A 12,858-nucleotide genomic window follows, 5' to 3' on the forward strand; every position below is an offset into this window, starting at 1 on the left:
GTATGTTTTTTGATATTCTTAGAATTTAAAACTGCATAGGAATGAATGACAAGGGTAGAACAGCAGACAAGAGTCACACTGCAAATAGCTTTGGGGGGCCTAACTGAGGAATTTGAACTCTATCCAGATACCACAAATATGTTGTAGGAAAAGAGATCAGGCATTTCCATTTTAGCACAATCCTTTAGAAAGTAATAGAGCAGTCTGAACTAATGCTGAATAGAACAGAGAAACTCAATTAAAGAATAATTAGACTGTAAATACTGGTGATGTGGAGAAACTGGATATACCATCCATTGCCAATGGGAATCTAAAATGGTACACCCACGCAGGAAGATAGTAAGGCAGTTTCCTTACAATACTAAATATGAAATTATCATATGACCAAGCAATTACAGTCCTATTCTAGAAACACAGACTCATTATTTATTTAAAAAAATCTAAGACACGACCTAATGCTCTTCAACAATCTAAAAACTAGATAAACTCATTCTACAGAATATTATTCAGCAATAAGAGGGAAAAAATTGAAAAATGCAGCAACTTGAATGAATCTGAAGGGAATTAGGCAAAATAAGTCAGTTCTAGAAAGTTACCTACTCATTCTTGCTATTATTATTATTATATTTTGATTTTTCAAAACAGGGTTTCTCTGTGTAGCCCTCGCTGTCCTGAATCTTCTTCTGTAGACCAGACTGGCCTCAAACTCAAGATATCTATCCACCTGCCTCTACCTCCTGAGCGCTGGGATTAGAGGTAAGTGCAAGCACTGCCAGGCCTCATGTAATAATCTTGAAGTGACAAAATGACACAAACAGAACCAGGGTTAGAATCTGTAGGCAGTTAAGAATGGAGAAAGGGTGAGAAGGAGGAAAGGATAGTTATAAAACAATAGTAGGGGCTGGCTGGTGGTGAAACTGTTTTTGAATCTTTACTATAGTGACAAATATACAAACCCATGCGTGTGAAAAATTTCCAAACTAAATACACACATAAAAATTCAGAAATTTGGGAATTAAAATAGCAGCATCTAACTAATACCAATGTAATGGTAGTGATATTGTACTATAGTATGACAAGATGTTATACTATTGTAGCAAACCCGAGACTGTATCATGTCTTACAATGATATAAAAATCTACAATTATCACAAAAAAAAAAAAACCAGAACACGGCAATAATCCAAGTTAAGAAGTAATATAAAGTCAACTGAGACTGCAGCAATGGAGTAGAAGCAGCACATCTGACAGCAGAATAAAGAGCAGCTGAGGGTGATGAGCAGCAATAGTATATAGCTCTGATCCGCAGCCGCTCTTCTGAAAACACGTTCTTGCTCAATCATGATGAGAACAGAGAGGCAAAAGCTATGACCTATGAGGAAAAACCTCCCTTTCTTACCAAACAGGTACAAACATGCCACATATACCTGTCTTCTTAGAACTCACTGGCTCTCCTTACAGACTACATTTAGCTGTACCAATATTTCTCAAACTTCAGTACTGGAGACAGTTTGGGCTACATAATTCATAGTTGTGAGAAATGGCCTGTGAATTTGGCCTGTGAATTTTAGAACACTAGCAGCACCTTTGACTTATATTTAGGATATGCTAGGAGCAATACTCAAACCCACTGGGTGACAGCCAGACACTGTCACATGGTCCCTCAAAGACAATTAATTACATTGAGAACCACTGGTCTAGGCTGGTGAAAATAAAGATGAAGACCTCAAATCTGGTAAATGGTACAGACAGTGTTCCTGAGAAGTCAGAGAACATTAACGGAGGGAGGGAGGGAGGGAGGGAGGGAGGGAGGGAGGGAGGGAGGAGAGGAAAAAAGTCCCTAAACCAGGCACCAAGGTAATCCCAGCAACCAGGAGGCAAAGGCAGAAAGAACACGTGAACTCTGGGCAACATAGGGAGTAAAAAAGTGAACAAATAAAGTTTGCTCACGAATCCAAATGAGGAATGCTAGTATAACACATACAATAAAGCTTGCCTGAAGCAGTCACACCGATCAGCCTTACAGACCAGGCAGTGGTGACACACACCTTTAATCCCAGTAGTCATGCTAGTTTGCCACAGAAACCTGGTGGTAGTCGTGTGCGCCATTAATCCCAGTCTCAGAGAGGAATATAAAACAGGAGGAGACAGCTCTCAGCTCAGTCTCATTCTGAGATTCCTGGAGGCAGGATCGCCGTTTTGGACTGAGGTAGAGGTGACAGTCAGTGGCTGGCTGTTTTGCTTTTCTGACCTTCAGGATGAACTACAATTTCTGTCTCTGAGTTTTTATTCATCATGCTACAGGAGATGTCTGATATCACATTAGTATAAGAAGTCTTTTGTGGAGTTCAGACTTTATGAAAGTTTATTTGCCTCCATTTAAAAGGCTATATGCAAAAGTTCTGGGCACTGGCTGGGAGTTCAAATAGGTGTTGAAAAGCAAGGATGTGTCCCTTCTAAGAGAACTCGTCACTTTTCAAGAGAACCATAAGTAAAATGAAAGAAGAAATAACGATAGTCAAAATTCTTATAGATACAAGTTAGACAAACAGCTTCTGACCTTAATTCAGAAAACTTTCTTCTCTAAGATAATATCTTCTTAAAAAGGGGTTTCAACATCTCTAATCTATCTGGTAAACTGTTTTATTAATGCCATTAACAAATAATAAAATATAAACAATAGTGACCTGGAAAAGGTAGTGCTACAACATCTAGATCTAAAGACAAATAGGTAGATTTTTATCAGGGTTTTTCAAACAACTACATTCAAAAGAAGTTAAGTTTTATGGTATACACAGAATTTCATTCCTAAAACCACTGACATTCCCTTTGATTTTCATCTTATCGATCAAATACCTTTTAGTATTTGAATTAACTCCAATGTTTTCTAGTCAATATTTAAGAATAAAAAAATGAATAAAGAAATGAAGAACAATTTGAGTGTTTTCTTCCTCTCATATTTTATAACAAGAATTCTTAAGTTGGAGTCTATTGGTCTTTAGAAAATAGGTGAAAATATTAAAAATCCAGGAAAATTTTACATATGTACTTTTCCAGGAGCAACATTCAAATCTTTCTTCAGATTTTTAGTGACTAAAAATAATTTCCAAAGTTCAAAACAATTATTTTATGCATATGTATGAAGTGTTCCTTAAATTTGAATAACACTAAGTAGAATCACAAGATCACTTTTTCATACCCAGGCATTCTGTGTTAAGTATTGGAAACATGAGAAATTACTTTTAATTAAAAAACCTTTCTACTGAAGTCTGCCTTGTTTTGTTTTGAAACAAGGCCTCGCTATACAGACCAAACGGGCTCTGGGTCCTCCTGCTTCAGCCTCTGAAGTGTAGAGATCACGCAGGCATTTGCCACTACATTTAGCTTTGTTTTTTTAAGTCGTAAATTAATTTCTATTTACCTGAGGATCCCTTCATCACATCAGCTGAGCCATCAAGAAACATCAGAGCTAAAATCATAAAAATGTATCTACCGTTTTTCCAGGATTGAATAGGATCATTTATAATTATTGATTATAGCAAGAGTTTAGGACAAGCCTTTGTTAACAAGACCCTGTCTCAAAACTAAAGTCAAATTTACTGGAAAGGGTCTGTGAACCTGTTATTTTATTTAAGAATTTTGTATAAATACTCATGAATACAACTGATATGTAGCATTTCTTTCTTATACCTTTACTATCTGGTTATAAAATTAAGGACAAATACAAGAACAAAGAATGTATTCCTTTGCTTTCTATTCTCTGAAATAATTTGTGCAACACCAGAATGACCTACCTGTCCCATAAAATTATCTGGACCAGGTATTTCGTTGGTGAGAAAATTTAACTGCTACCTCACAATTAAGTCAAACCTTTCTTATTTAGGCAAATTTATAAAACCGTTATCTTAGATGTTTGTCTTGTTTAAATTTTCAAAGCAGTATGCACAAAAATACTGATGCCCCTCTCTGGTATCTTGTTTTCATGCACCTCTAACTATATATCCTTCTCTATATATTTAAAATTTTCAAGTATATTTTTATTAGTTCACTGAGCATTTCTGAACTTGTTTTGATCATATCCACCTATACCATCCTTTTTATTCTGAAGTGTTATTTATGGCTTCTGTTTTTTCCCAATCGAGCCAGCTTTATCTATTTTCTAGTCTTTCTAAAGAATCAACTTTTAGCTGTTGATTTCCCATGTGGTCTCTGAACCTAGATCCCTTTATAACTAAATGATTACATAAATCTCTTCCCTAACAGCAACATAAATTAGGACACATTGCAATGTCTTGAGCAGTCCTTATTTGAAATGCTGGTACCAAGAATGTTTCATATCTCAATATTTTTTCTTAATTTGGAGTATCTGCATAGATAAGTTATCTTGAGGATGCGATTCAGAACTAACAAAGTCATTTGTTTCACATACACCTTATAACAGTAAAGGTAATTTTGTGATCCTATGACACACAAGCCTTGCTTAGTTCCAAAATTGGCTCTACAGTTCAGTAAAAACTTATAAATATAAGTAAATATAAATATAAGGTAAAAACTTATAATGTAATACTAATATGTCAGTACTTAATAATTAGGACAATTTTATATCATCTTTCACTTAATCTAGCCAGTTTGATGTTTCTGCCATAATTGAAAATTTTTCTCCACTAAAATTTGTTCTTAAAACACATGAGAAATAAAACCACTGATTTGTTTTTCTTCAAGTTGGTGACTAGCACACTAACCATCCTTTGCCACTCACACACACACGCACACACACACACACACCACGCACACACACACAAAGTTTAGCTGGACTACACTATGACAAAATAACAATTCTTTATTTCCTCTCCAACAAATTTAATGTATCCTAGATACTGCTCTACATAAATGTTCCTCTTTTTCTTACATCCGTGCTAAGTATGATATCTCCGTTTTCCTAGATGAACATGCAGAGGTTGAACAGTAAGCAGCTGAGTCTGAATTCAAAACCAGAAAAGTGTGGGTCTACAGAATACCAAACACTGATAGTACCTGTTCTTGTCTGAAGTGTGAAAACTACAGTCTAGAACCACGTATATGATTAAAAGCCTTACGAACCTAAAACCTTCAATAAAACAATTTCTTCACTGTTTTTAAAAGTTCAAATATACACACTATGGACCTATTAATTAAAACAATGTTACATCAAAGTCTAACACATCTCTGAAAAGAAGTCTGGAAGATGGCTGAGAACGTGACTTTAAGCAAACAGACGGAAAGTAAAAACATAACTTAAAGCAAATTCAACACTAGGGCAAGTGTAAAAATGACTGATGTTCACAAACAATGAAATCTAAATTTACAGGAGATAGCAATCACTGGACATTATTATCCCTTAATATAAATGGGCTCAACTCACCTATAAAAGGATACAGGCTAACACACTGGATACAAAAACAGAATCCATCCTTCTTTTACATACAAGAAACACACCTCAACCTCAAAGACAGACATCATCTCAGAGTAAAGGGTTGGAAAAAAACATTCCAATCAAATGGACCTAAGAAACAAGCGGGTGTAGCTATCCTAACACCTAACAAAATAGACTTCAAACTAAAATCAACCAAAAGAGACAAAGAAGGACATTTCATATTAGTCACAGGAAAAATCCATCAAGAGGAAATCTAAATACTGAACATCTATGCCCCAAACACGAGGGCACCGTCATATGCTATAGAAACACTCCTAAAGCGTAAATCACACATTAAACACTAATAGTGGGAAGACATCAACACTGCACTCTCACCACTGGACAGGTCAGTCAGACAAAAAATGAACAGAGAAAGAAGGGAACTAACAGATTGGATGACTCAAATGGACTTAACAGACATCTATAGACTATTCCATCCAAAAATAAAACGATATACCTTCTTCGCAGCACCTCATGGAACCTTCTCAAAAACTGACCACATACTAGGTAACAAAACAAACCTCAACAAACACAAAAAAATGGAATAACACCATGTATATTATTAGATCACCATCGTTTAAAACCAGAAGTCAACAGCAATACTAATTCCAGAAAGCCCACAAACACAGGGAAATTAAACAATGCTCACCTGAATCATCAATGGGTCAAGGAAGAAATAAAGGGAGAAATTAAAGACTTCCTAAAATTCAAGGAAAATGACCACACAACATATCCACAATTTATGGGACACAATGAATGCAGTGTTAAGAGAAAAGTTCATAGCACTAAATGCCTACATAAAGAAGCTGGAAAAATCCCACACTAGTGAATTAACAGACCATTTGAAAACTTTAGAACAAAAAGAAGCAAACTCACCCAAGAGAACAACGGGAAATGATCAAACTGAGAGCTGAAATCAACAAAATAGAAACAAAGAAAATAATACAAAGAATCAATGAGACAAAGAGTTCTATGAGAAAAATCAACAAAACAGACAAACCTTTATCTAAACTAACCAAAAGGCAGGGAGAGAATATCCAAATTAAAAAAAATCAGAAATGAAAAGGAGGACATAACTGTTAACAGACAAGGAGGAAATACAGAGGATCATCAGGTCATATTTCAAAAACCTGTACTCCACAAAGTTGGAAAACTTAAAGGAAGTGGACAACTTTCTACATAAATATCACTTACCAAAATTAAATCAAGACCAGATAAGCAAATTAAACAGACCTATAAAACAGTCATCAAAAGTCTCCCAATCAAAAAAAAGCACAGGACCAGATGGTTTCAGCTCAGAATCTACAAGATTTTCAAAGAAGAATTAATATCACTACTCCTCAAATTACTCCACACAATAGAAACAGAAGAAACATTGCCAAACTTTTTATGAGGCTACAATTACCGTGTGATACCCAAACCACAGAAAGACATTACTTTTCAAATTACAAACCACTCTCACTCATGAACATTGATGCAAAAATACTAAATATAATACTGGCAAATCGAATCCAAAAACAAATCAGAACCATCATCCACCATGAACAAGTTGGCTTTATCCCAGAGATGCAGGGATGGTTCAACATACGAAAATCTGTCAAAATAATCCACCATATAAACAAACTGAAAAATAAAAACCACATTATCATCTCATTAGATGTCGAAAAAGCTTTCGACAAAATACAACATCCCTTCATGATAAAGGTCTTGGAGAGAGAAGGGATACAAGGAACATACCTAAACATAATAAAGGCAATATACAGCAAGCCAACAGCCAAACTAAACAGAGAGAAACTCCCAGCGATTCCACAGAAATCAGGAACAAGACAAGGTTGTCCACTCTCTCCATATCTATTCAATATGGTTCTTGAAGTCTTAGCCAGAGCAATAAGACACCAAAAGGAGATCAAGGGGATACAAATTGGAAAAGAGGAAGGCAAACTCTCACTACTGGCTGATGATATGATAGTTTACATAAGCAACCCCAAAAATTTTACCAAGGAACTTCTACAACTCATAAACACTTTCAGTAATGTAGCAGGATACAAGATTAACTTGAAATAAAAAAAATCAGTAGCCCTCCTGTACACAGATGATAAAAGGGCTGGGGAAGAAATCAGAGCAACATCACCCTTCACAATAGCCACAAATAGCATAAAATATCTTGAAGTAACTCTAACCGAACAAGTGGAAGATTTGCATGACAAGAATTTTAAATCTTTGAAGAAAGAAATTGAACAAGACACCAGAAAGTGGAAAGATCTCCCATGCTCTTGGGTAGGTAGAATTAACATAGTAAAAATGGCAATCTTACCAAAAGCAATCTACAGATTCAATGCAATGTCCATCAAAATCCCAGCAAAATTCTTCAAAGACTTTGAAAGAACGGTACTCAACTTCATATGGAAAAGCAAAAAAACCCAGGATAATCAAAACAATCCTGTACAATCAAAGAACTTCTGGAGGCATCACAATCCTTGACTTCAAACTCTACTACAGAGCTACAGTACTGAAAACAACCTGGTATTCGCATAAGAAGAGACAGAAGGACCATTGGAACCAAATAGAAGACCCGGATATTAATCCACACACCTTCGAACACCTGATTTTTGACAAGGAAGCAAAAAATATCAAATGGAAAAAAGAAAGCATATTTAACAAATGGTGCTGGTATAACTGGATATCAACATGTAGAAGAATGAAAATAGACCCATACCTATCACCATGCACAAAACTCAAGTCCAAATGGATCAAAGACCTCAACATAAAGCCAGCCACACTGAACCTTATAGAAGAGAAAGTGAGAAGTACACTTGAACACATTGGCACAGGTGACCACTTCCTGAATATAACCCCAGCAGCACAGACACTGAGAGAAATAATTACTAAATGGGACCTCTTAAAACTGAAAAGCTTCTGTAAAGCAAGGACACAGTTAACAAGACAAAAACGACAGCCTATAGAGTGGGAAAAGATCTTTACTAACCCCACATCAGACTGAGGTCTGATCTCCAAAATATACAAAAAAACTCAAGAAATTGGTCATCAAAAGAACAAATAATCCAATTTTAAAAATGGGGTACATACCTAAACAGAGAACTCTCAACAGAGGAATCTAAAATGGTTGAAAGACGCTGAAGGAAATGTTCAATATCCTTAGTCATCAGAGAAATGCAAATCAAAACAACTCTGAGATCCCATCTAATACCTCTAAGAATGGCCAAGATCAAAAACACTGATGACAACTTATGCTGGAGAGGATGTGGGGTAAAGAAACATTACTCCATTGATGGTGGGAGTGCAAGCTGGTATAGCTGCTTTGGAAATCAATATGGCGATTTCTCAGAAAATTTTGAAACAACTTTCCTCAAGACCCAGTAATACCACTTTTGTGTATATATCCAAAAGATGTTCAATCGTGCCACAAGGACATGTGCTCAACTATGTTCATACCAGCATTGTTTGTCATAGCCAGAACCTGGAAACAACCTAAATGCCCCTCAACTGAAGAACAGATAAGGAAAATGTGGTACATTTACACAGTGGAGTACTACACAACAGAAAAAAATAATGACATCTTGAATTTTAGTGATACTAAAGAAGTATCACTGAATCTCTAAAACATACGCCTTTTGAGTCTGGTGATTACAAACGCATCCTAAAGAAGACAACTAGAACAAACTTTCATGAAAATAACTTCTTCATTGTAGGAACAAAAGAATAGCAAAATTAAAACCTTGGAAAACTAACTAGCCAGTTTTAATCAATTTGCTAAACAAAAACCAAAAACAAAACACTGGAAAACTGCTGTTACTAAAGAAAATTTTTGCATAGGGGATACAAATGAAGAACTCAATAGCAAGATCAAGATCCTCAGCTTAACCTCCAATGCTTAAACAAGCAAACACACCCACCACCTTATACTCAAGGAAGAAGGGATAAATTTAACACCCAGGAAATCTGATGAAGACCATACAAGAACTTTTTTTTCCTATTCCTGCAATAACTATTTAAGCTGAAATTATACTGGAGGATGGATAGCCGAACCAATTGGTAAAGTGCCTGTTGAATAAGCACATAGGCTTGAATTCTCATTGAATTGAGGCCACATAAAAAACTGGCCTCAATTGTGCACCACCTATTATCCCAGTGCTAGCAGGGCAAACAGGCAACTTCCTGAAGCTTACTGGCTAGACGCGTAGGCAACTGGTGAGCTCCAGGTTTGGTGAAAGACCCTATCTCAAAAAGACAGAGAACAAGCCAGGAAGACAGCAAATATCAAACCCCTGGCTTCCACAGGTATGCATGTGTACATCGTATATACATGTTACACACACACACACAAACACACCACACACACACACACAACACACACACACACAGAGTCTGTGTCCCTCTCCAAAAGATAGCAAAACAATTAGGATTTGTGAACCAGAACATAAAAAATACACATACAGACAATATTGAAGTGGAAAGACTACAATCAGTGGTTCCCAGCCTGTGGGTTGAGTTATCCTGCATATCAGGTATTTACATGATTCATAACTAGCAAAATTACAGTTATGAAACAGCACAAAATAATTTTATTAAGTTGGGGTCACAACTTGAGGAACTGTATTAAAACGGCTGCAGCATTAGGAAGGCTGAGAAACCACTGCTATGAAAAGTTATGAAAGTTTGAATAACAAAGTTAAGTATTCCTATTTAAAACTGCTTGGAACCAAGAGTTGCGTCATCTCATTTGTTTTTCATTTGTGATGTCCTGCATAGATAAGAATGAATTATCTTGAGGATAAAATTCAAAGCTAAACATCAAATTCATTTATGTTTCACATATAACTTATAAACAGTCTAAAGTTAATTTTATAAGTATTTCTAGCTTTCATTGTAACCTATTAGATATGGTCAGATATAATTTTTTCTATGGGCAGCTTCATGTTGGGATCCAAAGGTTTCGGGTTTTGGAGCATTTTCAATTTTGATTTTCATATTAAAGATGCTCAATTTATGTAAATTAGCAGAAAATAGGATTTGGTAGTGATAAAAGGTATTAAGGCATGACTGGCTGTGGGGGTATAGGCCTATAATTTTGGGAGCCAAGGCAGGAACACCACCAGTTCAAAGCCAGCCTTGAGTACACACTTGAAGGCTAACCTAAGGGACAAAAGTGCCTGTTTCAAAAACAAAACCTCAACAACAAAACCCACCTCAGACTATAGGCAAGACTACTAACAATAAAAGGTTGTATGTGCAAGATGCCAGAGATATATATACAGTCAGGATCATGTGTCATGACGTCATAAGAGTATGTTACATGTCTAGACTAAATGAAAAGACAATTTAAATGTTTAGTCTACCAAAGAAAGAAAAAAGTTTAAAGAAAGCTTATAGTTTAAGCTTTTAAAATGTCTATCCAAGTTATGATGGTCAGTTTACTATATGCCAAAAAACTAGAGTATTATAATTACTAAGAATATCTTTATCTTTAATTGGGTCTGATAAACTGCAATCAGATATAGGAACTTTATATTAATAATTTATTAAGACCATGAATTTAACTGATGAAATGCTCAATTGATTAGAATAAAAATATACTGAATACTATCTTAATAACCATAAAATCCTTGAATGAAGGCTTATATGAAATCAAGTCATACAGTAATAGAAATTCCTGAAATACTGTAAAAAATAAGTAGGAAGCATTAACTATAACTTAATACAAATCTGATACACATAAAGGGCCTAATGTTTTATAGATTAACATTATTATTGAAAATGTAAAATAAACATCTACCACAATTTTCACGCTGAAAAATATAAACTCAAAAGTTTTATAAATACAGAACACTTCACGAATTTGCGTGTCATCCCTGCACATCAGCCATGCTAGTCTTCTCTGTATGTTTCCACTTTTAGCTTAGTGTTACCAAAGTGAGCACTAAACTCAAACTCTATTCCAATAAAGCATAAAGAAATAAATGCATGTTTACAAATCTGTCCTAACAAATATTTTAAATTTTAAACATCCAAGAGATACTAGATTTACTTACTGGTCTTAAGGTCTTATTAATGTCAAACTCATTATCTTAAATACATACTTTTTTTCGTTTTAAGGCAAAAGTGAGCACTTTAATTATAAAGATAAACTAAACTTACCTTTTTATCTTCCTTTACTTTGTGGGTTTTCTTCTTCATCTTCTTATCATCTACCTCCTGGTCAGATGTGATCGCAGGATTATCAATACCACCTTTCCAAGTTTCAACAGGCGAAAGCAGTGGATCTTCTTCACTTCCACGATGTCTTCCTTTTCTTTTAGTTTTAGAAGTTGTGAAAGCCTCATCATCACTTGCATCTGAGTGTGTTCTTCTGTAGTATGACTTGGCTTTACTAAACAAAGTTTTAGATTTATATTTGTATTTTGAAGGCCTACGTTCCCCATGACCTTTTGAAATTCTATCAGAAAACCCATTTTCTTCATCTCCTTGAGTGTTATTTACAAATGAATTTCGAATTTTAATAATTCGATTCTGACTATCATCTGGGACAACATAAATCTCATCAGAATAGCCCTTCTGTTTGAAAATTGTGTCAATTGGTTCCGCATAGTTATCTGAAGAATCCATATCTTCAGGATGTGCCATAGGTACCCGGGAAGTCTGTTTTCTTGGATTTTTACCAATACCAGCTTCTATTGTTTTTAAAAGGTTTGGATCCAGTTTTTTCACATTTGTTTTAGGTACAACAGGTTTAGGTTTAATAGGTGGAGGCACTTTATGGTTACGTTCATGATCGTGACAGTTTGGGGTGCTATGAATAGGATACTCATTTCCTTCCAAATCTAACCTGTATCTGGAACGGTCACTGGGTGTTGGAAGCAATTGTACATCATCCCCAATTGGACTATAAGGAGGTGGTGCTTCTGTGTCATCATCTGAATCAGGGTAGTTGTTATAGGGAAAACAGTCTCTTGGAGATGGGAGAAAAACATCTTCACTTTGATGGGTGGATTCCCTTGTGTTATCAGACAAATAGGAATTTTCTATCATATTTTTTTTCTCTAGAACATCACTGAAAAACAGTGTAAAGACCTCAGTTTGCCGATGATACTGAGATAAAGAATACAATGCTGTAAATTTAGCAGTTATTTCCGTTGCAATGTGTTCTCCTTCAGTCATTAGCTCCTTGATAGCCTCATTTTCAAAAAAATCTGCTTGACTGTCAGTAACTGCCACCAGTTGTACAGGGATGGTATCCTGAACTTCTGACAGAAAGGCGCGAAGCATTCCCATTGATGCTTTCCGTTTTGCAGAATAAACTAATATATACCCATGAACCAGTTCATCTTTTCTTACTCCAATTGAAGAATGGTATGACAATATTGTGATCTGTATTCGCCTCCTTTTTCA

At 35.5% G+C, this 12,858-nt stretch overlaps 1 protein-coding gene and 1 non-coding gene across 2 annotated transcripts in view; both read right to left on the reverse strand.

Moving 5' to 3' along the window:
* The window catches only part of Arhgap5 (Rho GTPase activating protein 5), a 59,817-nt gene that overhangs the window by 31,282 nt on the left and 15,677 nt on the right, over positions 1 to 12,858 (reverse strand). Inside the window, 1 exon segment of the mRNA XM_042055441.1 lies at positions 11,608 to 12,857. Coding sequence (XP_041911375.1) covers positions 11,608 to 12,857 — 1,250 coding nt within the window.
* On the reverse strand, positions 11,285 to 11,389 carry LOC119820063. Its single transcript, XR_005286341.1, has one exon. It is a non-coding gene; the product is annotated as a U6 spliceosomal RNA (small nuclear RNA).

This window comes from Arvicola amphibius, chromosome 7 (assembly GCF_903992535.2).
Source record: "Arvicola amphibius chromosome 7, mArvAmp1.2, whole genome shotgun sequence".
Classification (NCBI taxonomy): domain Eukaryota; kingdom Metazoa; phylum Chordata; class Mammalia; order Rodentia; family Cricetidae; genus Arvicola; species Arvicola amphibius.